General features: G+C 40.8%; 1 protein-coding gene across 2 annotated transcripts in view; it reads left to right on the top strand.

The window, feature by feature from the left end:
• Positions 1-4,605: 4,605 nt before the first annotated feature.
• Positions 4,606-27,700, top strand: part of ZFYVE9 (zinc finger FYVE-type containing 9) — a 55,468-nt gene continuing 32,373 nt past the window's right edge. Inside the window, exons 1-4 of one of the 2 annotated variants that reach the window (XM_030953083.1) lie at positions 4,606-4,740; positions 19,715-19,817; positions 24,435-24,539; positions 25,317-27,376. In XM_030953083.1, coding sequence (XP_030808943.1) covers positions 24,470-24,539; positions 25,317-27,376 — 2,130 coding nt within the window. In that variant the 5' untranslated portion in view covers positions 4,606-4,740; positions 19,715-19,817; positions 24,435-24,469. Of the gene's footprint in view, positions 4,741-19,714; positions 19,818-23,680; positions 24,540-25,316; positions 27,377-27,700 lie in introns of those variants that run through there. The other variant, XM_030953084.1, reaches the window with a different exon arrangement.

Below are 27,700 nucleotides of genomic sequence, written 5' to 3'. Positions count from 1 at the left end.
TGATGCTGAAAAGGATGACAGGTTGTTACTTCTTAGTGCCCCAGGAAATCAGCTTCTGCATAGACAAGCAGCCAGAATCCACAGCTACAGACAGAGTTCTACTTCCCAGGGAGCAGACTTACAGGACTGAACTCCTGCTTCTGTCAAAATTAAGTTTTTACGACCGCCTGATTTTGACATTCCCAATGCTGGGAAATCCAGCTTGTCCTGTCCTAAACTGTCCTGGTGATTAATTACATTCCCTGGTAGAAGACCTCACAGGAAGATGAACACATTTGCATACACTCACTGAATCTTGAAGGTCCTTAAAACCTGTGATTGAGTCACCCCTTCACCTTCTTTCTTGACACTGAAATAGATTGAACCTTTTCACTTTCAGTCTAAATCATTCTTATTGATCTTCTCTGAGCCATCTCTTTTTCAGCTTCTATTAAGAAATCAAGGAATTTGGGTATCAGACTTCAGGAGCAGTGGGATTAGTACCAGAAAAATAGAGACCTCTTTCTATATTCTCCTGTTTATAAACCCAGGGATTGCATTATCCTCTTGGCTACAGCACCACACCACCTGCTTATTTTCTCCTGATTATATGTGATGATTCTCGAGGTTTTTGAGCATTAACTTGTAAAAGCACAAATTCTCTCATCCTATAATCACTCCCTCTATTCCTTGATGCATGTTTTTACATTTGGCTGTACAGAAATGCACATTACTTGTTATCAAGCTGTCTCAGCTACTTTGCAGCATGACTTGTTATTTATTAATCCCTATTGCTTACATCACTGGCAAACTCTTTAAGTGATGATTTTATGTTCTTCTTAAAACCATTAATATCAATACAATGCAATTTAGAACTAATTGCCATAGGATGCAGAAACACATTATTTGATGATGACTTTTTGTTTTCCCACTTTGTAACTGTCAGTTAGTTAGAGTCTCAACAGTTTAATAAGTGCTGTGATGAGTCGGTATCATTTTGGCTTCTTAATTAAAATGCTGCAAGTTACCAGGACAAATATTTTGCAGGCCTACTTACCTTCATCAACCAAACTTGTAATGCCATTTAAAAAATCAAATTATTTTTGCAAGATTTATTTTCCACATTAATTTGCAGTTATTGTGTTTCCACTCTTTAATTCTTTTTCAATCAAGTAATGTAGATAATGTCCCATTTTATTACCCAGAATTCTTGTCCGTCTGGCAGGTTGAAATTACCTTGGTCTCCTTGTTTACCCTTTTAAAATATGGGTACAATATTTCATCCAGTCCTCTGAAACTTTAACAGTGTTCCAAGATTTATTGAAAATCAACATTAATGGTCTAAAGATACTCTGTGCCAGTGCTTTTAAAACTTTTGGATGCAAGTTACCTGGATCTGCTGATAGCCAACTTCATTAGCTTCGTTTAACATCCTCCTCAGTGCTTGTTGTAATGGAATGTATTTCTTCATCATCATCATCATCATCATCATCATCAGATATTTGTGTATCATGTGGCTCTTCCTCAAAAACAGACCAGGAATAGTTATTGAGTTCTTCTGCTTTCCTACATTGTTGTTAACCATTCTACTATTTCTACCTAGGAACAGAGTGAAGACATTATGAACTTCCTTTTCTCCAGGCTTCTGCAAGTTTCACCCATAGTTAAAAAATCCTCTTATTTATCCTTAACTCTGTTGTTCAAAGATCACTCTGGCACAATTTTGAATCCCCTGGAACTCCTAGATCCCAGCATATGCACGTTGTTACACACATCTTTGTATTGACCCTGTAACTCTGCGCTGCTTCCTGCAACCAGGGCACCTCAGAGGTTCCCTTCACCTTCTAACTGTGACCCCCTTTCCCCCTTTCCCATCCCCTGCCTTTTGCAAATTGGAGTATCCTCTTCTCTCAGCTCTCCTTTATGCCTTTTCCTTGGTAGCTTCTCATAAAGGGCTGAGAAAAATACTTGGGAAAAGAGGTGGCAAGCTCAATAGCAAGCTGTCACGTAGGATAGTATCAGGCACCATTTCTTATGACAGTGCTGTGGAGGCTCATGGACATGGAAGAACTGCAGAAACATTTGGGAGAGTTTGTAACTTGGACTCTTGTGGCAAGTGAAAGGTCATGGTCCATGGTCCATGGTCTTACAGCCTTGCTGTGGCTTGGGATCAAAATTATTGGTTTGGTTTGTACACAATGTTTCTCACTATCAATATTGAAATGTTTCTTCTTCTAGCAGAGGGAGCGCATTGAGAACACAGGATGGGCAATCTCCCTGCTCTAAGCTCAGGTGTCTGGCACCACAAGTGCCTGGAGCAGCTCCCTGGAGCTTGTGGAGTTTGCTGCTCCTCCAGATATATCTTCATTAGGAACAAGTCACGAGGCATCCAAGATACCCAGGAGGAATGGGGAATGAGACCATGTCCCACCACCTTAACTCACAGAGATGATTCTCATTGCTCCTAACTCCTGTTTTGCATGCTTTCATGTTTTGCCTTCTTGCAAAACAGCCAGTTATGACCCTTCAGGAAAAACCTCTCCATGTTTGGTGAGAAGACATCCCAATGAATGGTATCCAGAGGAATAAAAGTAAAACAAAGTTATGGTAGTGATAGTCACAGATGGCAAAGCTATGCACTGGCATGCATTTGGCCAGAGGTTATGGAGTGTTACACCACTCACTCTTTAATTAATTTCCCTTTTTTATTTTGTCAGGCATGTTGTGTGTTTATCAGTCTGAGGTGTTTCATGAGAACCATTTTGAGGACAGTAATTGTGTATTGCACCAATCGGAACCCCTCAGCTGTGCTTCACAAGCATGACAACACTAATTGCTAAAGAGATAGCAAGTTGGGGTTAACCAGGAATGCTTTCTGGGAGTAAATAAATTCCATCTCCATTAACATGCTACTCCCAGCTATGATGGATGAGCACTTTTTATCTCTTTAGGTATTTGCCCATGGATTGATGATTCAGTTGATTGGGAGTATCTCATATTTTTCGCTTGAAAAGCACATAGTTCCACCAGAATCAATGAATAAACATTAAGTGCTTCCCTTTCATTTCAAGCGGGATGGGCTGATGCTCTTGGAGCAAGGAGGCCTAGATTTTATCACTGGGGCTCATTACACTGCATTCACTGACATAGGTGGCAAGTTAATGGAGAAGACCAACCTGCCGGAAAGTGATGGCCTCTAAGTGTGAAGGCCTGGGAAGAGGGAATGGCCGTGCAGATGCATTAGCAGCCACCACACTCACCTTTCCCTCCTTCCTGGGCTGACATGGCCCTGCTGCAGCTGGGAGATCACGGACCTGCACAAAGGTGAGGGGACAGCGACTCCTTCCCATTCCCCTGGCACCAAGCGAGCCTTTCCTGTGGGGGAACCGAAGTGAGGGATTCCTGAGGCGAGGGATGGGGTGTTCCTGAGGGGAGGGCTTCCTGAGGAGAGCGATGAGGGGTTCCTGAGGCAAGACGTTCCTGAGGCGAGTGATGTGGGTTCCTGAGGGGAGGGCTTCCTGAAGAGAGCGATGAGGGGTTCCTGAGGCAAGAGGTTCCTGAGACGAGGAGCGAGGGGTTCCTGACGCGAGGGGTGAGGGGTTCGTGAGGCACTGGGCGCTCGCTCGCCCGGGTGAGGCTGCAGGCGGCGGTGAGGGCGCGCTGTGCCGGTTCGAGCCCGGCACCGGCCGCCCCTCGCCCAGCCCGCGCCCGGCGGACCGCGGCACCCGCGGGGAGTGACAGTTCCTGGAGCTCCCGAGCGCCCGCAGCCAGGCGAAGAGTCCCGCTCTCGGCATGGGCGGCCGCCTTCTCTTGGGGAGAGAACGGGTGAGACTCCGGGCGCGGTGTCACGGTTTGGCGTGCCCTGCCGGCTCGCCCTGCCGGCTCGCCATCGCGGCTTCTGTGGGGAATGAGCGGGGTCGTTTGTTGTTATTTGGTATGCGTGGGGTTGGTTTCTTTTTTGCTGTTGTGTTTTTTTTTTTTTTTTTTTTTTTTTTTTTTTTTTGGTTTTGTTGTTGTTGTTTTTCTCTTTTTCTTTTTATGTGTTGTGTTTCTCTTTCTTTCTTTCTTTTTTTATTTTTAATTTCTGGAGGCCTCTTTGCTGAGGACTGAACGTATCTGCCAGCGGATGGCTCCGGGCCTCGCACCTCTCGTGGCGGCCGAGGGCGTCCCGCAGGATGGTGTCCCTCTCCGATTGTGGAGACGCTCAACATGAAATGGCGAGATAACACATGTTCGGCTCCCAACCGCGAGTCCTTCTGACCAGGTTTTGTGGAGTGGTCACGCTACGCACACTGCAGCCGGTGCCCGGAGGCGCGTCCCTCGGCCGCGGGGAACCGGCATCGCCCGGTGGCGGCGGTGGGTGCCCGGTGCCGCCCTCGGCTGTGTGCGTGTGGCTGCGGGGGCCGCGGGCTCGGCGGGTCCCCGCGGGGACAGGGCGGGCGGCTGCTCCCGCTGTCCGGCCGCTGCGGGGTGCCGGTGCGGACCCCGGCGCCCGGTGCGGGGGTGCCGGCGCAGACCCCGCGGCGCGGGGCGGGGGCGCGGCAGCTCCGCGCCGCCTCCCCGGCGGTGCCGCAGTGCCGTGCGCTGCCGCCGGGGCCGGGCAGGGGCGCTCCTGCCGGGCGCTGCGGCGGCCTTGGCCGCGGAGGCAGCGAGCGAGCGCGGCTGGCGGCGGCGAGGGCGCGCCGGCCCCCAGCGCTCCCGGGGCGGACCCGGGAGATCCCTCTCGCCATGCAGACCCGGCGGCGCCTGCTTCCTCCCGAGGTGAGTGAGCGGTGTGCGGCACGCCGCCCGCGGGCCCGGGAGGCCGGGCTACCCCGCTCCCCAGGCCCTTGCCGCCCGCAGCGAGGCCCCGCGGGCGGGCGGGTGGGGAGGGCTCCGGCGCCTCGCTGGAGCCGCCGTATCGCCGACAGCGCCCTGGGCCTGCCGGTTCCCGGCGCCCCCGAGCCCCGCCGCCCTTGTCCTCGGCACGCCACCAAGGGGAAGGCAGCGGTCGCCCCCCAGCCCTCCCCAGCGGCCGCCGTGGTCCTTCGAGCTCCCTCCCCGCCGTTCCCCCTCCGGGCAGCCGGAGCGGGTGACCCGCTCGCCCGGGGCACCTTTCTCCCCGCGCCGGCGATGCCGGGGATGGGGAAGGAGGTGCTGCTCCCCCCGGGACGCCCCGGGAGCCGCGCGGGGCAGGGTGAGGTTGTGCCCGGGCAGCCGCGGCTGCCGGGCCGGGCAGGGGAGGATCCCTGTTTGCATCTCGTGCCCTTTTTATGGCCTGATCTCCGCTCTCTCCCCGGGCAGGGAATGTTTCTTGCTCATCGCGATGTGTAACAAGTCACTCCTGCAATGGTGGTAGTGGTGGAGGGGGATGGGGAGAGCGGGCGGGATGCGTTTTATAACATCTCTAATTACGTGAAATTGTGGTCATGTCTCATTCTAAGAATAACTGGCACTCTTGACATGTCAGACTTTTTGCAGAGGTAGGCTAGTTTCTTGCTCATAAATGTTATAGCTAAATAGGTGCCTGTGGCAGAATGTGGCTCAAGAAATGTTTTTATCTTCTTAACCAGACAGAGAAACAAGTAGCAGATGGAAATTGATAGACTTTTATGTTTTCGTGTTAATGATCTTCTTTATTTATAGACAGGATATTCCTTATTATTTAATGAAAGGTTTTTCAGAGAGTGTAATTTTTACACATATTTTCATTCAGTTCAGATATTAAAAGTTAACTGAATTCCATCAGTCTTCTTACTAAGTGTGATTGTCTCAGATTAGAATTTCTGAATAACACTGCCCTCAGTTTTTGGGTTCAGACAGAACCCAAACCTGGAAGGAGCTGTGTAAAAACAAATAAAATAGTAATAATAAAAAAGATGCTCTACTTGAGTAAAAGCTTTTATTTTCTTTGGGCAGCATTTAACTGACTAGGCAAAGCTTTAAAACATTGTAATTAACTTCTGTTAGCAAGTAATTTTCGATTGCATGGAACACATCTCGATTTTAGATACACCTTCGGTGGCTGAGACATCCAAATCCTTTGTTACGGCCTGAACCCTCTGTGTGCTTCTTTTTATAAAGTTAAGGCATGTGATGCAAAATGAGAAGACCAGTCTCCTTGACCCAAGAGAGACAAATTTAAAAATCTCTTCAGAGGTTTGGGGAATCTGAAATGGAAGCTGAAGAAGGGTTTAAAATTTCAAACGAGCTTCCCCCTCTAATTGAAGCCCTGATCAGCCCTGAACAAGTTACCATGTTCTGACACACTGTGATTTATTTGCATTGCTTTATGGTGCCTGCTTTAGTGTGTGAGAAAGGAAGAAACCCACCCCAAAACCGCCGTGCTGACTCCTGATACTGGGTGTTATTTTTGTGTGTTAGCTTTGAGGCAGTTACAAGGCTGGGGATTAAATACTTTCAAACACACACTCATTTCAGGATCTGAGGCCTGGGGCTAAGGCTGAGATGAAATACAGTTTTTTTAGCCTGGCATAAAGTCTGGCTGTGATTGTCTCAGGGAACAAAGGTAGAGCCTGAACAAAGATGCAGTATTAAAACTTGTGGCCAAAGAATGATAAGCTTTTAATGTCTGTTGTAGTCTGTCCACTTGCTGTGCCAGCTTTGGCAGAAAACAGCTTGCTTGTTTTTCAGTTTAAAGGCTGTCTATAGAAAATTACCTGGAAATTATTTTGCTAAAGGATTAGAGTGGCCTCTTGCTTTTATTCAAGTTGGCCAGAAAGAGGTTTTGAGAAGAAGTTGTGTGTTCATGTTCTGTTGATCAGAAAAATCTTTTCTGTATACTAAGCTGAGAATCTTCCCAATAAAACTGATTCTCTTAACTGAAAATCAGTTGAGGAATGATAGTTTCAGTGCACAGTTAGTCTGTGTGCTGATGAATCTGTGATCTTTTCCAGAACACTGTTGTGAGATGCCAGTATATTCATAGGCTTCTTTGAAAGTGTTATATAAAGGCTAATGTTTATTTTTGTAATGTGATCGAGATTAAAGAAATTGAAGGGTGGCCTGTTTATGGTTCTATTTGTGATTCTTTAGGAGACTCAGACTTTTATGTGGACAGAAATATGAACTAATATGCTTGGTTTTGCCTCCTGTTGTTTCTGTAAAGCATTGAGAAGGGTACAGTGGTACTGCAAGTTGTCAAAGCTTTTTGTGTTGATAAGCAATAGAAAGTCAAAAGTAAATGGCTGAAAGTAACTGAAAGGATTGAGTTTTAGCTGATAGAGAGAACTTTTACTTCTGTCTTAGCTAGAAGTGTTGGCTATATCTTGCAATATTGTGAAAATTGTGTCAGTTAATGCAGATGTTAGTGTGATATAAAGTAGACATCAAAGATCCTTCATTGGCATAGTAGTTTCTACTTGAATTGGAATTCAGGAGAATAGAATTCAGGATATGTATTGATACAACTTTTTGGACTAATGACTAGAGCAAAACATGCTATACAGTTATCAAAAAAATGCACAATGAAAAATCAGTGTGATAAAAGTAAATTACCTTTATCATAATGCAAACAAATATAATATGTATGTAAAGAATAATTATTGGTCTTATCTCTAGAAATAATTTTATTTTTACATACAAGTAAAGTACATTCCTACTTACTATCTGTTTGGCTGAGTTTCACTTTAGCTGCTATTCAGGTTGCCATAGCAGACAGGTGGAATAGGAAAAATACTTTTAAGGTGAGTTTATATGTATTCTTTCACTGAATAATTCCAGTCTGGTTTATTACTTGATTATTCCATTAGTAATTATCTTACTGCTGTATTGCTGCAAGAGACAAGCAGAGATGGCTAATATTGGTACTCCTTTTTCAGAAATAACAGCCCTCCAAGTAGTACATCAGCATCAAATAGGCTTAACATGAGTGCCAGAGGAAATCCATAAAGTGTCACTTAGACTATTTTAAAGGTAGTTACTAGAGAAATTGAATTAATTTAAAAACATAGGTTGAAGGCAAGAATGCATGGCCAGGAACTTCAGGGTGTCAACAGAGGGTAAATTGTTCCTTCCCTATTCTTTCATCCAGATCTGCTCTGGGAGGGGGATGTAAAGAATCAAGTCCAGCCAGCTGAGATTCACACAGGCATAGTTCTGTTACAGAAAAAAAAAAAGGGGGAAAAGAAAGGTGATAAACTATGTGAAAAACAGGTGTAGAGTCACAACCTGTAGATCCTCTGTGTTTTAGGAAGTGTGGAGCTGGAGTGCTCTCTGAAGAGCTTGTGTGACATCTTCAGTCTGAGGATAAACTAAGGCAGTAGTTGTGTTAGTTATGAAGGCTGGAGAAAGGAGAGCTTTAGGAAACTTCAACATTGTTTTGTTTTCATGTGAAATTTGATCATTTGGAAATGTCAATATGCGAGAGTGTGACCATATGTTATGCTTTGAAGTTTTGGTGTTGATGGTTTGTCCCCAGTGTACATTGAGCACAGGAAAATGTGGGCTTCAGTGCTGGATTTCCGCTTGCATTGGTTTTTTGTATGTCTTTATGTTTCTTGAGTAGAAATTATCAACTGTCATATGGAGTTATTTGCATATAATGCTATAGCTATACCCCTCTATATTTGTCTCTGTATTATATACAGAATATATAAATATCTTTTTATTTCTTGCTATATGTGTTAATATTGTTCATACTACACCTCTGATATTTTGATGGCAACTGAAGTTACGAACCTGTCTATGAATTAGTGGGGTATCAGTTGTTTAAGGGAACACACTGAAGGTCCAGAAGCATTCCAGCAAGCTCTGCTAGGATTTTCTAGGTTTGTCTGTCAGGAATTTTATTACATGCTGCTTGTTTCCTATGCTTCCCCTTCCTTTTAATATCCACAGGAAGCTTGATGAACTTTTGTTTTTAAGAGCTTGATGGCATAGTGGACTTGAGTAGGCTTTACATTTGGAAATGGTATTGCCCTTAACAGTTTTTTCAAGCATTGTTTTGTTGTATTTCTGTTACAATTTGGCTCCAGCATAGTGACAGAGGTGGGAAGCTTTCCCATGGAGGCTTGAGGCATCAGCTGGTGCTTTAGGCAGTGCTGCTGGTCCCTGTGTAGGGGATGGTTTTGTATGTAAAGCAATGCAGTAAATGTGCCTTCTCTGGTGTCATCCTGGTTTTTGGCCTGACTCGAGCTGAACTGATGTTTGCAGTAGTTACAAAAAAGCACTAAAGTGTAATGTACACAAAACTGGATGTGTTTCTTCCTCTGCTGTTTTCTGTGTGTGAAAATGTTGTAGAATTCAGTTTGATAACTATTTTAGGGCTGTTTCCCACCTATTCTTCATTAGAGAGATTAGGCATGATCAAAGATGCTTGAAGTGTTTTGTGCTTTTCTTTGCTTGAGCTGAGAAGATCCCTTGTCCAGTTAAGAGCTAGAAAAGAGATGCTTTACACCAAATTATTACCATGCTGACTGGTAGTGTTTCAGAATTTTCCTTACTGAGTACTTGTAGTACAATTTTGCAGAAGAGGGTTTTTTTAATTAATAAAATGGTAGCTGGGAGGAACTTGTCATTCCTCTTTCCAGCGTACAAAGAATCCAGAGGACATTTCCTATCAGGTGATAAATTGAAATTAGGCCATACTTGGGTCAGAGATTCGCGTGTGCTCTATCAATTACAGAAGAGCTCTAGCTGCTCTAGTAGCACTTAACAGCCTTCTGGATTCTTGCAGTTTTAAAAAACACTGCAATCGGGAAGTTTTTATTTACTTTGACAATATACTGAAGCCTTTTTTAATAAATAATCGAACTCAAACGTTACACAGGTTTTGGGTACAACATTTCTATTTCACTCCAAGTTTAAAATTTTGTTTAGGGAAACAATATGGGTAAAATACTTTAGCAGATTCATAGCAGATTATCAATGGAAGAACATACGCTGGTACTTTTTTCCAAAAAGTAGTGTGATGTACTTAAAAGAAATCGGTAAATGTTCAGTGGAAGAAGAGGATCAAAGAGCTTTCTAAATCACATAATACCTTCTGTATCTGTGAATGACACTGACTATTACAGGAGCTTTTCTTGTTTCCAGGTTCAGTTTTGTTGTGTCAAAATTCTGCTTTGAACTCAGTGTACATGTTGTCTTAGCTGTTTGCACTCCAAGTGTGAACTAGAAGATTGACTTAGGAACACTAAAATAAAGGCCAAGCCATGTGAAACTATGATTTTACAGTGTATGTAGTTACTATAAATTCAAGAAGAATTGGCAAATCATATGAATATGCATAAAATTTATTGCTTGACCAGTTGGCCAGTCAGATAATTGGAAGTTTGTAAGATACTACATCACAAAAATGGTAGATATTTTCAGATTTGTGAGTTTTTTGTTTCTCAGTTATTATTTACTGTGCTTCTCATGTGTTTCTTTTAACCCAGGCAATGAAACTGTTTTCTCATCTGTTTCATTTTCTTCTTCAACAGCTTCAGTTTTTTTCCCTCTCGTTTTGAACTGCTGGATTTTAAGAGAAAGGTTGAAGACTGGTGTCAATAATAGTAAAATATGAGTCCTGGTTTCTGAGGATGTAGATTCCTCTGGTCTGTGTGGTGCACAGACCTCATTCTGATCTTGGGTGTGCCACGCCTGCAGTATCTCTGAGGTGCCCTTTGGTGATGAGTGTGGGGGTGAAGGTAAACCCGGCCTCAGTTATCTGCTGAAGGTGCCTGGCAGAATCAAATTTGTATTCCCACTTCAAGTTCTGCAGCTCTGAGCTTTGCATATCAATTTAAGCAAAATGAAATTAATCTTGTTTCTCTGCCAGGTCGGGAAGTGCAGTGAGTGAAGAGGTGCACATTTGGTTTTTCTGCAGGTGTTGTAGAAAGCCAAGGCAGTGGGCTGCTGTGGTTTATTGCAGAAGAGAGGTGGATAATATGCTGGTGGCTCTTAAATAAATGTGATATGAAAGAGAGAAGTTTATTTTGTGTGTTATTCCCAGCAACTGCTGAGTAGGAGTAGTGCTGACCTGTGGGCTTGTTGCCTGACACCATCCCATACTGAGGACAGAGAACTGGTCTTGGTTAACCTGGGGCTCTAAAGAGTTCAGTGGTTCTTGAATTGAGTCAGTGCAGTGTGCTGGAACCAGTAATAAAGGAGCTGAAGGACTGGGAATCTGTTCCAGATTCATTTCTGATGGCTGTGACTTATTTTCCACCTTTAGATTTTGTGAGAGATTTTGTAATTCTTTAGATTTTGTGAAAGATTTTGTAAGTAGCAGGGAATTTCTTCCATGATCTGGAGATGGAGAGAAGTATGTTTTCTTTTAAGTTGGAAGATGTGTTGAATGAGTTTATTACGGTGTAAATCTTATCTGATGTTATATGTATCCAAGTCCTTGGAGATACTATATTAGTAAGCATTTTGTTCCACCATCTGTGGAATGAAAGAATCTTGTTTTTCTGTAGATGTAGATCCTTTTTGCCCCATAGTATCTCTTCCCTTCCTTCCCTCTCTGCATTAATCCCATCTTTCTCACATAACACCGTAATTCTGGGGATTTTTTCCAGAGCTGTGTGGGTATTGATTGCCCAGCAGGTTGCTGCCAAAATACATACAGCAGCTTGCTTTTCCCTTGGAGGGCAGTCACTTGGATCTGTTTTTACTGTGTAGATACTCATTTTCATGACAGATATATATATTAAAATATGAGCATAAAGAATAGTAAATGAACAATATAATCCCATAATATTAATTTCTATAGGAGATTAGATTAAACATACAACACTTGAAAAGTGGCAGCATCTGGACACTAAATCAGTATGTAAGTCCTCTTGTTCATGTTACTGAGGCTCTGAATACTGAGCTTTCTTTGTAGGCTGAAGGAGACAAAAAAGCTACATGGTTAAAATATACCCAGGCAATCATGCCAATGTAATTTTTTATTCCCTATCTGCACTGTAATGCAGATAAATGAACATTTAATACAAATTGAGATAATGTAAGAGGAAGGTTCCCTCTTTGTGATATTTTTTTTTCATTTATCCCGCAGTCTTTGAAATTGCACGTTCTCCTGTGATACTGTAGAAATACATGCTATGGCTTGGAAATAGCTTGTTTCTGAGGCTGTGTTTTGAAGAGAAAGGCACAGGTATTTTTTATTTACACCCTTTTTGGGCTATATCCAGTATACAGCTGCTGTTTTTGTTGGCCCAGCCACACTGACAGCCCAGCAGAGCATATTGGTTGTCACTGTGTTACAAAGGTACATTGTAAATGCTGTGTTGGTTAATTCAAAAATGAGTATTTTAATGGTCTCTTATTTGGTGAACTTGAAGGTACATGCAAAGCCCACTTCTTAGGTTATATTATTAACAGATTACTTTAAATAGCATATATATTGAAACAGCCTCTTAGCTGAAACACCAAATGGCATTGATTGTAGTAATTTCATACTGTGTTTTTGTATAAATGATGAAGGCTGCATAAAACCCCAGCATATTTCATGGGTTTCACAGTTCTTTCTTGATTCTTTTATAAGTGTAACCTTAAAAGGCTGTTACTCAAGCATCAGTCCATCTGTGTGCTTTTCTGTTTTCAAGTAATTGTATTGGTGTACTGGCTTAATAGCTTCTATATTGTATTTACCTTGGTTTCACTTAACAAGTCACTTGTAAAATGCATTTTAACCCATCTCTGGAATTTGCTCATAGATTTTCTTTTTGAATACCCATGTAGAATGAATGTAGGGTTTATTATGATGCCAGTTAGAAATTGTTTCTTGAGACTCATGGGCAATAGATGGATGTATATGTAGTGGTTTTGTTCCCTTATTAATTTCCTATAATAACTCTTGTGGCTATATATTTTTTTTTTCATTAAGCTTCATTTCTATACAGATGGCTTTTAAATGTACCTTCTAATTTGAGGAAACATGCAATAGTGTAGTAGAAACATGCTCCTATGTAGTTAACAAAACTTGTCTTGACTAGAGGTTTCAAATACTGAAATGCTTGAGGGAAGTGGTCCTGGATGCTGAATGCCCACTGTGTGTATGTGTCACAAAATGCATTTCAGGCTACAAGGCTGGGGGTTTAGATGAATTTGTGAAGGAGCTTAATGATGGTCAGTAATGATGAGGAGGGGTAGGAGGCAGGTTGGTAGTTAGGACAGTGTCTTAGGATATGGCTGTTATTGTAGCCATGTGGGTTTTTTTGCTTTTTTGATGGCCAACCCTCTAAAGACTTCCATTTCTGTTTGCAAAGTGGATGGATCATCACTGCTGTTGGGTTTGCTCCCACTGTTCTCCCACTGTGGTTAGTAAGTATGTTTATGCCAGTAATGAACAGTAATGTTGGAACATGAGGTTTCTTATGGGTTTGGGGTTTTTTTGTCAGAGAAAGAAGACAGCTTAGATAGGGAGAAAACAAATGGATGCAGGAAGAAGTGAATGGGGAAGGAATGTGAGAGGGGAAAAGGGGCCCTCCAGATGAAGAAAACAGGAGTATGCTGAGTATGCTACAGGCTAAGAAGGAGAGGTAAAGAGGTGGGGATTCATGGCTGAGCAGAATCAACCACCCTGTCAGTGGACAGAAGAAGTGGCAGAGATTTCTCAGTTTTGATCTGTCTGAGAAATGTTGCATCTGAGTTTAGAAGAATTTGGAGTTCCTACAGCTCTGTAAGATTTCTGATAACTGTGTTAACACTCGTAACTCATAAATGAGGAAGGCTTTCAAATGTTTTTGGGTTTTGTCTGTTAAGTCTTTATTTCCTGTGCCTGCTAACAGAGATATAGAATTACAGGCACTTAGTATTAGAACTAAAACTTCATGGAGCCCAGCATAAATTTCAGGTCGATGTCCTGATTGCCTCAGTGGCACAGCATATCAGTGAAAAGAAAAAGCTTTACAGTGCACCTAAATGCAAGTTGCTGCCTGTTTCTGGTGGTTAGTGCTCAGTCCCTTCAGCACTGTTACAAGCATGTTAATGGCCCTGAGCACATAGGAGGTGCAGGCTCAGAAATAGCAGTTTCAGTACGCACTGTTGCCATGGATTATTGAGTTGTATGGAATGAGTTACTAGTTACAGATGACTTAAGACATAATGCACTGTGAGCATCAGCAGTGATGCTAGTTAGATCATGATCACAAACGTGGGAGGGAACTTTGCTACACTTGACAACAGTGTTTTATAATGTGTTTGGTGTGATGTGAATATAAAGGTCTACACAAAATGGGAATTAAGTTACCTACTTAGAGATAATTTCAGGGAGAAGACAGTATGAGATAAAAGTCCATATTTATTTCAGGGATGTATGATAATCCAGCTTTACATAACATAGGATTTGAGAAATAGAAACCATTTGGTGTCTATAATTATATTTCTTCAAAAGGTATGTCAGAATTTACAATGCTGTTGTGTGGCAGAGTTATCAGATGAGCAGAGGTGACCACAGGAGTACTGTGAACAAAGCCTGTTGATAAAAGTGGTGTTAGTAGGTGCTTGACTGCTTTCCATGGTCTTTCAGAGTTTTTGCCTGTTGGGATGGTCCATTCTCTAAAGAGCAGCTGAATGTATAAATTGTGTTGCTTCCAGCAGCTTCTCTCCCCCGAGTACAACTCGGAATTGATGGCCTGGTAAATGGTAGCAAAGCAGTTTTCACTTCTTGCCCATTGTCCTTTTGGTCTGTCCCATTCTGGTTGTGTAGCACTTCTGGCTTTTATTATCAACTTTTGCTCACTGGCACTCACAAGTGTCAATCCCACATGAGCTTTATAAAGAAGGACAGTTCCTTAGCAGTTGTAGGCTTTTAATTAGAGATTCTAGGGGACCTCAGTCCGTTCTTCCCTTATTGCCCAAATCTAAGAAAGATCTAAAACAATGTTGAGTCTGTTTGAGTCTTCTACATTGGAAAGAAGAAAAATTCATAAAGTATTAGAATACAGGATTAATCCACTCTGGGAGAGAGTGTGCAGCTTTAAATAATTTTATTCTTCAAATGTGTTAAACATCAGAGTCAAAACCTTCTTAAATACTGAAACATAAAAATCATCCCATAAACCTACTTGTTCTATATGTTTACTTTAGTTTGTGTTTGAATAAAGATAAATAACAGCCTCAGATCAGTATGTTAAATGGATTAATTTTTAAAAATAACTGTGTTGTTACATTGATGACATTACTTGGAACTCATGCACAAATTAAGAAACATGATTTCATATTAAATTTATGTTTAATGCACTGTGCATTAGCTTTTTGTGGTTTACACTATTTCAAATTTGCCAGTTGCATGAAACAAAATGTTACAAAACATTAGATACATAAACCACCACATTTTGCTCTACCAGCATATGAGTAAGCTCAGGAAAGGATTTTTCTCTTTTTTTTTTTTTTTCCAGCTGTATTCCTCTGGAAAAACTTGCGTGGAAGGCAGCACTGTGGTGTAAACCTATCTATTTGTTCTTCCCCAGAGCAGGGATGGATCCTTTTCCAGGCATCACAGGCAGTTACATAAGCAGGAGCTGCTTCCTGTCTCCAGGTGCTGAGGCCCCTGCAGCAGGCTGAGGCTGCTTGGCAAGGCTGGGGTTTGTCAGGAAAACAAATCAATTGCTTTCTCCTTGAAACAGTAAAAAAGGGTAGGAAATGGAATTTTATTTCTACTGTAAATGGTTATAAAGCAGGTGTCCTTTTCAGTTGAGCTGCTTTTATTTTCTGGAGCACAAAGGTTGATAATGCTGCTGTAGTTGTTCTTGTCTCCCTCTTACTTTTGACTGTGATACTTCCTATAATGCTGCTTTGAAGTTGCTGCTCTTTTGACTGCCTTACTACTGCTCAGGCATGTGTGAATGTCTCCTTATGGAAACTTGGCTGGAGACAAAAGTGGAAATAATGGCTTTAAAATGGCATGGGGGAGAGTCAAGGGAAAAGATGCAAATATTGGTGAAATAATTAGAGAGGCTGTTCTGCTTTAAGCATTGTCCACCTCTCTTTGTTCAGTTGATTAGAAAAAAAGACAATCCAATGCAACATTGCAATAGTTTATCTTTTGTCAGCATTCATGGGTAGTGAGCTGGTACAAAGTGTTGTATTACACAGGAATAGCCTGCCATGCCCAGCCTGCTCTTTACGTGGAGTAGTAGAAACATCAGCAAATTATGGAAAGTAAAGCTGAAGGATGCTTGGTCATCTTGAGCTTTTGGTGCCGGGAAAGGATTAGCAGTGACTGTATCTTCTTTGTATTTGTTACATTTCATTTTTGCTGCTGTATTTACTATTTCTTACTAAATGGATTTATGGTGCGTTTTAATGGATTTTTCTAATCTGAACTGTGGTATAGACCATGTATTTAAAAAAAAATCTGTGTCATTTGCTGAGTTTTCTTGAATAACTTAGAATTCTGAAAACAATTTTTTTTTTGCTGATTGCATTGAATGGCTACTACTTTAATTTATTAATAGAACACTTAATTTTGGAATGCTTAATTTGGGGCCTAATCTGAACTCCTTGCCATTGCAGACATTTTCAGGTGTGTGACAGATATTGCTACTGCTGTGTCACAAACGCTTTGTAACACCTGCCCTTTCCTTCATTTGGCAGCTGCTAGGTAGAAGAACACCATGTTTGGGGACAAAATTGTTGGGCATGTGGTAAACCACCACTATTCCAAGCATTACATTACTTGAGTGAAGAACCCCCTTGTCCATTTGTGAAGGTTTCGCTTCCAGACTGATTGATCAGATAAAAGAATTAATCTTACATTACTGATGTGTGTCCTGAAACTTTCCACCTGTCTCCCCCCTTGTTCAAGTACTCTGATTTCCTGTTAATGTAACCCCCTTGCTGTAGTTTGTATTTTCTTGCAGAGTTGGGCCTGAACACATCCCTGTCTGTAGTCTCTGAATCTCCCATCTGATACTTCCAGAGTGTAGACAAGGTAGGAAGTGAAGATACCAGTGTTGAAATCTGGATTTGCATGTAAGATAATGCCTAGTTCAACTAATCTAGCGATAATAAAGTGCCTTAAAATGGCTGCAAATGTCTCCCTGCCTACTCAAAGACATATCCTCACTGGTAGCACATTATAGAGGATCTGTAGTGTAGTTAAGAGTTGGATCTTTGCCAGTAGATGGAAGCATTTTTTAGCATCTCCTCATGCTTTGAGCATTTTTTGCATTTTTTTACCATAGTATCAAAATTGCTTCTTTTTCAGTCTCTTTCCATTTATTATAAGCTATTCCAGCTTCTGCTAGTTCAGATTACTTTCATTTAATGTTGTAAACATTTTTTACATTCTTTTTGGTGGAAGATATTTCTAATTATGTATTTTTGGAGTTCTTTCCTTCTATTCTTCATTCTTTCTTTATTCTGAGCACGTCTCTGCTTGTCAAATTTCTCTTCAATTTCTGTTTTGCTTTTGCAGTAATTGGTAGTCACCTTCCTGGAGCTCCTGAGGGAAATCAGACATGTAGGGTACAACCAGAGCAGCACCTGAGTGACACTGCTGTAGGGTTCAGCCCACCACCAGCAGAAGGGATAAGGAACTGAAATGCTCCAAGTAGCAAACTGGGACAGCAGGGACACTGGGCCTCCTGCATTTGCTGTGATCTTAGGTCTCAGTGGGCCCATAATTTTTAGGTGGAAATATATGTATTCTTCACAAGTGTGATGGAACCTTTTTTAGCAGTGTGTGTGATTCAGAGAAAACCTAATAATCACTAAGTTTTATGTTGTTGTGGGTATTCTTGGCTCTCATTTGTAGTTATTCCTTTTGTCCTCAATTTTCATTTAAATATAGTTCTCTTACATGAAATTCTTACTGAAAAAAGAAGTTGGCTCTGTTGCCAACTTGTTCTTTTTTTTCCATTAAATCCAAATGTTATAATTTACTTTTCTTTTTACTTTTACTTGCTTTTTGTTTAAATATACTACATTCATATCTGTAAGCATGCTTTGATTTTTGCATTGATCTTTGTAAGGGGAAATAGCTGCTGAGTGTAAATGTTGAACTGTAAACAAAAAGCTCCAGGACCTCCAGGTAATATCTCTTCAAAGCTTACTTTGGAGAGTGGCAGCCTTTGATTGGATCTTCTCTGTTGAGTGGTTACGCACAAAAAAGTCATTACCTGGGAAGAATGGAACAAGGAAAGAGGAGCAGAGTAAAAACAATGAATAATAAAGCCGTGCCCTGAATATTGCTTGCCTGGAAGGTTTGCAGGCTTGGAGCAGGGGTGGCAGCAGAGCTCCTTTCAGCTGGAGGTTGCTGGGGCTGATCCGTTTCTGATCAGGGAAGGTTGAACTCTGTGGTTAATGTATGACTGGTTCATGTGGTGTTCGTGATGCAGCTGACAGGCCTTGCCATAAATCACACACAGAATTGTCATTAATTGATCTCTTTTCAAAGGGGTCATGAAAACGGAATCATTTTCCTGTACTCCAGGCTGGGAGGGGACCTGGTGGTGGTACAGGAAACCTTCTCCACTGCCACGTGCACTTCACATCCCTTTGAAAAGGCTCATTCTGAAGCCTTTCAGTGGAATTAAATTTCTTCCACTTCTGTTTTTGCATGCATGTGATGCCTATCTGAAGAATGTTGTAATAAGATAACATCTACTATTTCCCAGATAACCAAAATTCATTTTCATTTATAGAGGCGGAAATACACATAGCATCAGAAATTTTACTTGTATACAGGAAGAGTTCTGCTGGCATCCAAAGCTGTGGGATTCTGAGTTTGAAAACAGTACTACTCAGAGTGCTGCTGTTCAGTTCATTAGTTTCCTGGAATTATTACTGTAGCTTATTTCTGAAAAGAATAATAAACAGCCCTGGGAGAAATTTAGTGTAACACTGAATATTGCTTTCATGCATGGAGAACTGATTTTTTTTTTAGCACTGGTAATTTTGCTGAAGCTTGAAGATTTTTTTTTTCTAACATATGTTGCAGCTTCATCAGAGTACTAATAAATATTTCAACTACCTAACAGGTCAAAATGTCAATGTTAGCAAACCTTAAAGAATGAATTTAACGTATCTAATTCCTTTTCTTGTTGCGCTGTTTGTCATAAAATGGTTTCTGTTTTCTCTGCCCATGGCTGTGTTGGATTTTTGGGCTATGTTGGCTGTTAGGATGAAGCCTGAGAAAATAAGCACCTGACCTATAGAAATGCTGTGAATTGAAGAATAAAAGTTTCTTCAGATGACTTTTTTTTGCTCTCAAGTCCTCCAAACTATTGAAGGCTGGTGCTATTGTGGGCCTTCTGAGAAGAAGCCTTTAGGAAATGAAGGAAGCCTAAGATTGTAGGGGGAATAATTTGAAGACAAAACCACTTGTTTAGCTGTAACAAAATCAGTGGGAAGCTGATGAATACAGTTTACAAATTCAGAGGGCTGTGAATTTTTGTTGACTATCAAAGCTACTAGCTCTTTATTTTTGGAAGGCCTATTGTAGTATAATATAATTGATTTCAGAGGCTAGTTTTATAAATTGTTACAGTCAAGGTCATCGGGAATACAAGGACAGTTGGAGTTGCTGCGTTACACTGAGGGTTTACAGTTAAATGAAGAATAATAACAGGTAGGTTGCAATGTGGTTTTTATTAGCAACATTTTTCACCAGACTTTTGGCAAGCAATAGTGGCATAGTGCACACACATCTCTGAATTCAAATCTGCAGATGTAATCCAAATCATCTGAAGCTTGCAGCATTTGCCAAATATGCCTGTGCTAGCTGCAGTCACGTGTTGAAAAGGACATGGTTTGTGGCAGAATTGCCTGTCATAAAATACATGTTTGTATTTTCTAGGATCAAGTAGAACACCCTGATTCAGCAGAACTGGCTGGTTGTGCTGCTGTCATCATGAGAAGGCACAGGGTCATTGGTTTCTTAACATATGTGTAAGAAAAAGGTAAGAGGCAAGTTCTGCTTTAGAATATTATGATTCAGAGTTCTGCACCTGAAATGGTTTTTATGTATTCTTACAGATATATTTATATATATGCACCTTTGTGTATTCTTACAGATATATATTTATATACATACACCTTTGTATATGGATGGATCTCTTATAAAGAAGATGATGGAGTATTTTTAGCAATTTGTTGTTTTGTTTTTTACTGAGAGTAATTGCCCCATTTTAGAGCAAAGATTGTGTCTTACTTTGTTTGGGAGAGGGGCAAGGCGGGCAAAGTCTTTCTTTCTCAGTCTGTGCTGTAGCCAGATCTCATCAGTTCTAAATAAAGCTATTGCTCAACTCAGAACAAAGTGTTCATTACAGCAGAGGTGCCTGACTCGCAGGGACAGGTAACACAGATCACTGAAGGGAGCTGGAACAAGATGTGCACTTGGCCATTGTTTGTTGGGGTTGAAGGAAGTCTTCAGGAGCCCTGGATCTAATCAATCTGTCTGTCCAGTCCATCTGTACTTCCGTGCTGTCGTGCAATGGGAAAATGACATTTTCTGGATGTGTGATTTTTATCGGGATGAATAAGCAATGTTTGGTTTCAGTTTGATCATGCCCTTTGTGACTTCCATCTTAGAGCTTCCCATGGATATTTTTTTATGAGGACTGTAATAAACTATTTGAGCATTTTGTGTAATAAGAGATTACTGAAACGTGTAGGTTCACAGTTTGATATTGAAGGAGTTGTCTCCACAGGACAACGTGAGAGAAAATCCTGAGATCCTCTTCTGCCTCTTTACATATTCTCTGGTTTTTAGGTCTTTGCTGTGAAGCCAAAAGTTGAATGTCAGTATTATTTCCTTTCAGTGCATTTTTTTATTACAGTGTTTTAATGTGATTATGAGCTAATCATCCACTGTTAAAAGACAAGTAGAAAGACTAAAGGCTGTCAGTTCCCGTGGTGAAAACGTCCCAAGGATAATTTAGGATATGCAGTGCAGAAGATCATGGGTTACATAATCCCTTATCACAGAGCCCAACACAAATACGAGTCTGGCTGCTTTGCAGGTGTAACACAAGGCCAGTCTCTTGCACAGTTCATTTCCCAGAAGCAAACTGGCATGTGGGGTATCTGAGAGGCAGTCTCCAAGGCTAAGCCTCTTTGAAACACCTAATTTTAAGGAAGGTTTTTCTGTCTTTGTGTCCTTCTTTCCCCCACTGTGCAGCTGCAGTCTGTGTTGTGTTTGAATGCTATGATGACAAGGGCAGTAATTCTGGGTAGATATGACACACACATTTCTGGTACATGCACCTTTAAATTCAGACATCAAGGGAGAGTAAAGCATGTAAGCTTCATGGAATGTAAGTTCCTGAGTTTCAGAGATGAAGATGATGAAGCCCATGCTGTTGTTATGAAGAAATTGAGAAGTAAAACACACTTCCTGAATTATGCATGATGTGTGATCCAACAGGAGCTTGAAAATAATCTGGTTTGACAGACTGCATGTTTTAATTAGCTCCTTGCCTTGGAAGAAGATGACTCTGCAATGGATAACTAGTGATCTTGAGTTCTGGACTTATATACCAATGGATAGTAACCATTGTATGAATCTTTTTTGTGTACAGAGTTAAATAAAACATAAAATTTTACTATTTTTTTCCATAATTAGTCTTTTTTGCCAAGTTTTTGCATGGAGGACTGTATTTTTGAAAAAAACATCTCCTGTTTTTTACTCATTGCTGGTTTGTGCTTCCTTTTCCTTGCACTGGCACAAGATCCTCTCCTTCATATTGTTCATCCCAATATGTAGTAATTTAGGATCTCCTATTTGGTTGCATACAGCTAAAATTACCACTGAAACTTCTTCCTGATTTGCTCCTGTTTTTATTCTCCTTTTTCTAGAGTCTTAAGTGTTGTGTGTTTGCTCATCAGCTTCTCTCCATGCCATGACTCAGAGTATTTGAGCAATACTACAGAGTTTCTCAACTATTAAGGATCCTTGAAAAAATGTCATGCCAACCTTTGTCCTAAGAGAAACTTTGGGATTAGAGTAATTCTAAAAGTCTTCCAGACTTTTATAGTGGTAGATGTGAGATGCAGTCAAAAGTCTCAAAAGACCGGTAAAAGAATATGTTTTTATTTAGCTTGGGCATTTAATAAAAATATTCAAAATAAAATTAAATTTTAAACCACAGGGAAAACAGCTCCTCAGTTATTATGGCATGCTGTGTTAGAGCATTTTATTTTCTATTTTGATCTTAGTTGCTGGCTGTGGTGAGTTGAAGCATTAAATCTTCACCTGGCAAATATGTGAGTTGCTGACAATCAGGAAGCCTTGCTGATATCTGTTAGGAACATGAGTACTCATCCTCCTTTACTGTCAGACAGAGGAGAGGACATAAGGGACTTCTGTGGATGTGGCAGTGTTTTGCCCTTGGCAGAATCGTGTAGAAAAGCTTGGGGGGTTGTTGCATTCTTTTATATAATAATAATAATTTTAGATATTAGACCTAAAGATTTGCAGCTGACCTTTTCTGAGAAATACCTTCTGCAACAGACAATGAGATCTCATTTAGAGTGGTTGTCAGCTTAGTGACTGTGATCTTAAAAATAAAAGGTTCTCCATATATCCTGGTACATCAGTGAGTGAAATAACAATAGTGATATAAAAGGTCTTTTCTCTCTTCAGTTGGAACTCATGAGCACAAAAATTTGTTATGACATTTTTCAGTCTTGCAGTGCCTCACTGACAAATACTCTTTGCATCATTGACTTCAGTAGCAGGACTTTGCCTAGGAATAATTATATATGTCTTCATCAGTTGTTTGCTAGGAGCAATGTTATCATTATAATGTAAATTAAATACATTATAAATGGATGTGCAGTCACCTGGTATTTTGTACAAAACAGTGCTACTTTTTGAGACTCCTGAAATGCAGCTGGTGATCGAGGTGGGCAGCTTCTCCATTGCTTATGTTATGATCTGTGCATCTGTGCACAGTAAATGATATGGCAGATAATCTGTTTTTCTTGCAGAAGGAGTTAATCTAAAATCCCAGAAAAGAGGACGAATCTTGGAGTATGTTAGATGATAAGTCTAGTTTATCTTGGAATTATTTTGCAAATAGCCTTTTTTCTGCTGATGCATGTTAGATTAATTTTCTTTAAAACTTGCTTCTGTGTATATCTTTAACACATGCCTTAGTCTAATTATATTAAATAGCAATGTATTTATGTTGTATCATGATCACCTTTTAAAACAACCACGTATCAAATTTTATGTTGACCGTGAAAACTTGAACTCTGCATTTTGTGATATTTTAATGCACAATCCTTTCCTATCAATATGGAGCTGTTGTCCATAATAAATGCAAAACTGTTGTTCTGTAAATATTTATAATTTGTGAATTTGTAAATACGAAATGTTGTAGTAATGGAAATAAAGGTGGTTGATGTTTTTCTCAAATCCAGATACTGTGGGGATAATGGTGAAGTATTGTTTTAAATTGGAAACTTCCTCTAATGTGTTGTATCTCTGGTGGAAAAAAGCAGGTTTTTAATTGAGCTGTCAGGTCTAACACTGCTTCGTGCTGCAAAACAAGGTTCTCACCCTCTCCTCCTCCATTGCCTTATTTCACAACAGTGAAAGCCAACTCTGAAGAGAATAAAGCTGTTTTGGATGATGTTCAGAGAACAGATCAAGTCAAGGTCTCTGTGGTTTATAGGTTATGGCACACATTTCCCACTGAAAATGTCTCTGCTGGTAGTGAATGTTTGGAAAGAATGAATCAGGGTGTCTTGTTGCTACAAAACTTTGGTAGTAAGGCATCCATGTTACTGCTGTTAGGGCAAAATACTACTTATTATGTGAAGACAGTTATGTAAGGATTCAGGGTTGGGTTTTTGCTTTGGTTTTGGGTTTTTTCCGCCCTCATTTCTCTCTTGTCATCTTTTCTAGCCTGAGAGCATTATCTCTTGATGACACTATTTACTTCTGTGCATTTTGCTGGATTTCCAGTGGCTGCCTTTCAGGGAAACAAGGATTATTAAAGTAGACATTTTAAGAGGTAGCACAATTCAAGTAACACCCGTTAAGTCCCTTAACAACTTTTACAAGTATGAATCTTTGAAGCATCTCAAGAGGAATGAGGACTGACACAGAGTGCTGCTAGCCTACGGTACATTAAAAAATCAGAAGCACAGGGAGTTTAAACTCCTTGTTCAAAGCCACATGAAGTAATTGGTGGTAGCAGAGATCTGAAAGTCAGGTCTTCAGATTTTTTAGTTGGTTTTTCTGGTTTCTCTAGGCTGTTTTTTTTTTTTTTTAGACTGGTGTCACAGCAGTTTTGCTCTTGCCATTATGGTGATCCTGATAGCCAGACATATTAATGTGAGAGACTGGAGGTAATAAAATCCAAAGCAAGTTTGGGGAAGTTGTTAATCTGAATGAAGCAAGTTTAAGCACACAGATGATTTTTATTCCTGGAAAATACTTTTGATTTATGTCTGTGATGTATGTAAAATTTGATTTACAAAAGACTTTTCCCCTTAAATCAGGACAATATTTAAGGGAACACTGCTGACTGAAGGTTAAGCATCTGATTGTAATTTTTCTCTGGCAGGTTTAGACAAGGATCTGGTGGTTGTTCCCTGACAAATGGAGAACTATTTCCAAGCAGAGGCATATAACCTCGATAAGGTTTTAGATGAATTTGAGCAAAACGAAGGTGAGTCATTTTGAAGAGGCTTGTAGATGCACATCAGATATCTTCTCCAGAGGACAGTATAGAAGAGGGGGAGATCTGTGATACCCTTTGAGGGTTTGAGTTGCAAATTAATCTCAGAATTTACGAAAAACATCTTTTAATTTTGCATGGTATGTCTTCAGCATTTCTTAGTAGCATTCTCTTCTGCTTCCATTCATCTTGTTTACCTTTGTAAAATTTCTTCCTCTTTTAATAGCAAATGTGCCATACACTTTTAAAGAAAGGTTTTGTGAAGCTTAATCTCAGTAGCAATATTTAAATCATTTATTTTAAACAAATCAGGCAAAACTTATTTTAAGCTTCTTTTGCAGAAATGTTTTATTAGGTCACATAAATCATATGATGAAGGTTATCATGTTCAAAGCACTAAATTTTTTGCTTAGTCTAATTGGTCATTCTTTGCTGTCAAGGAAGTTGAAATGTTCATTTTATGGGGGTGAGAATCTTTCCAGGCACTTCTAGCTGTCTAAAATATATTAATCAATGCTTTAAAGCTGCTTTTGCAAATTCAACCTGATACTCATTGGGGTAGCTCTAAACTTCTTGAGTTCCAGTAACATTATGGAATTACACTACTAATGGTTGACCAAGGATGTTGGTTATGACAGGTGAGCTTCATTTTTGTGCCCATATTTGAACACTTCTGCATTTCTATTTGGGACATTCTAATGCAGCAGGATTAATAGAACCTGTAGGTTTAATAAGGCAGTAAGTTTTGTTGTTTAAACCCTTTTTCAGATGCCGCTGTTTCACCTACTCTGCTGGGTGCAAAGTGGAATCAGATTCTAGATCCACCTTCTCGTCGCCTGTCATTCAACGCGGCTGTGGCCAACGTGAACGAAACTCCAGCTCCTAATGAATGTCAGCAGAGATTAAAGTCCTTCTCCTTGTCCCACTCAGTGACTCCAGCAACAGGAGGAGCGGATCGCTGTGCTAATGGAAAGGATTTTAGTGTAAGCCCAGAGACCCCAGTCATGTGGATTGATGATCAGGCAGCAGCAGATGATCAGTTGGTTAAAAGAAATAGTAATCGGGATGATCAGTGTAACTCTGTGGAAGCAGGAGAAAAGAAATGTGGAAATACTGCTTGCTTGCCAGAGGAGAAAAATGTGCTAGTGGTGGCAGTCATGCACAACTGTGACAGAAGAACACTACAAAGTGGTGATGTGGTGGATTGTACAAACTACAACAGTCAGTCCCTAATGGACTCTATTAGCTTTACACTGGATAATGAAAACCGACAGAGTGACCAGCTCAGTGTTACTGTAAATGGATCCGCAGAAAAGGATATTGATACAGAAAAGCAGGTAAACAGGCTGTGCACTGAAGATGACTCTGTAAGCCATTTGATTAACGCTTCCTCTGAAAGCCTGACTGCTGCATGCCCCTCCTCTCGATTAAAGGAGGATTTTAATATGAATAAAGATTTGCTGTTTTCAGAAGCTACAACTGCAGGGATCAATGCAGTGACTCTCTTACAGAGACCAGTTGATGGTACTGCTAAAATGCAAGAAAATTGTGCATCAGTTGAAAATTTCTCTAGTAAAGCCATTCCTCAGAGAACAGATCTAGAAGCTAAGAACTCTTCTGGTTCCAGTAGTGGAAGCTTAATTGTAGAACAGGAAACAACCCAGCAGTTGCAGTCGAGGCTATCTGGGCTCACCGAGACCTGTCAACCTAACGTGGCTGGAAGTGGCAATTACAAGGAATGTGTTGCAGAGGATGTTAGTGCCACTGAAGGCGAAGTCATTGAATGTGATAAAAATCTCAGCACTACGGAATTGCACAGCATGGCAGAATGTTACCCTGAATCTCAGGAGATGACTAATTGGGAGCTGACAAAGTTGAATGAGATGAATAATAAGCAAACTCTAGGAGAGAATGAAAGACTTTTGCAGACCAAACAGCCTGATGATGCGTGTGGGAATAGCAGAGAAGATGAAGATGGGGTATTGGAGGCAGGCATAGACTTAAAAGGGTCTGGTACAGATGAGCTTGGAGGGTCCAGTCTCTCTGATGTGATGGCTACATCAGCAGCAAGCTCTCTGTCTAATGGTTGTGATTCCTATGGAATGCAGAACCCAGTTGTTGCTCATGTTCCAAAGACTTTACCCTCCAAGGAAGACTCGGTAACAGAGGAAAAGGAGATTGAGGAGAGCAAGTCAGAATGTTACACTAATATTTATGAACAGAGAGGAAATGAGGCCACAGAAGGGAGTGGTCTTATTTTAAACAGCACTGGTGATCACATAAAGAAAAATTATTTGCATAATCTTTGTAGTCAGGTTTCATCCATGCAAGGGCAGACTTCATCAAAACCAGTGACTAACCTGCAATATAGTGTTCCTTTTGGTGGTGCAAGACCTAAGCAACCCACAAATCTGAAACTGCAGATTCCGAAGCCATTATCGGACCACTTACAAAATGATGTTATTCCCCCAAATTGTGGAGGTAATAGTAAAAACAAAAATGTCTTTGGTAAGACACAGTTAGGGGATACAACAGATACGTTTCCTGGTGAAACATCTTCAAATGCCTCTGGTACTGGCTCTAATGGGGAACATTTGGACGAGTATGAATCTGGAGTCTCTAATAGTTCGTGCCTTGCAGTAGCCCCAGATAGTCCAGATAATGATCTCAGAGCTGGTCAGTTTGGAGCTCCAGCCAGAAAGCCTTTTACGACTTTGGGTGAGGTGGCTCCAGTGTGGGTTCCAGACTCTCAAGCACCAAACTGTATGAAATGTGAGGCCAGATTTACATTCACCAAAAGAAGGCACCATTGCAGAGCCTGTGGGAAGGTAAGTTCATATTTTGTGAATAAGCTCAAAGCACCCTTTTTTCCCTGGTACTGCACAGCATTGCATCAGAGGGCTTGCTAAGCTACTGGATATAGGTACCTGTGAAATCTCTTCCTAAAAAGCTGTGTCTGAGTGAAGCAAAAATGGGAATTTCCGAGCTCTGATCTATTTAGGGTGCCAATAAAGAGTAACTCATTGTTATTAGTCTAAATGAGCAGTTGTATTTCTTGATTGCAATGATCATCATCCTTGGGTTTATGTCAGAACTTTGATAAAATGACTAACTGCAGGAAACTGCTTTACAGAAATTACTGCATCAATAAT

This window comes from Camarhynchus parvulus, chromosome 8, assembly GCF_901933205.1.
Source record: "Camarhynchus parvulus chromosome 8, STF_HiC, whole genome shotgun sequence".
Lineage (NCBI taxonomy): Eukaryota > Metazoa > Chordata > Aves > Passeriformes > Thraupidae > Camarhynchus > Camarhynchus parvulus.
This window is presented reverse-complemented; position numbering and strand designations above follow the sequence as displayed.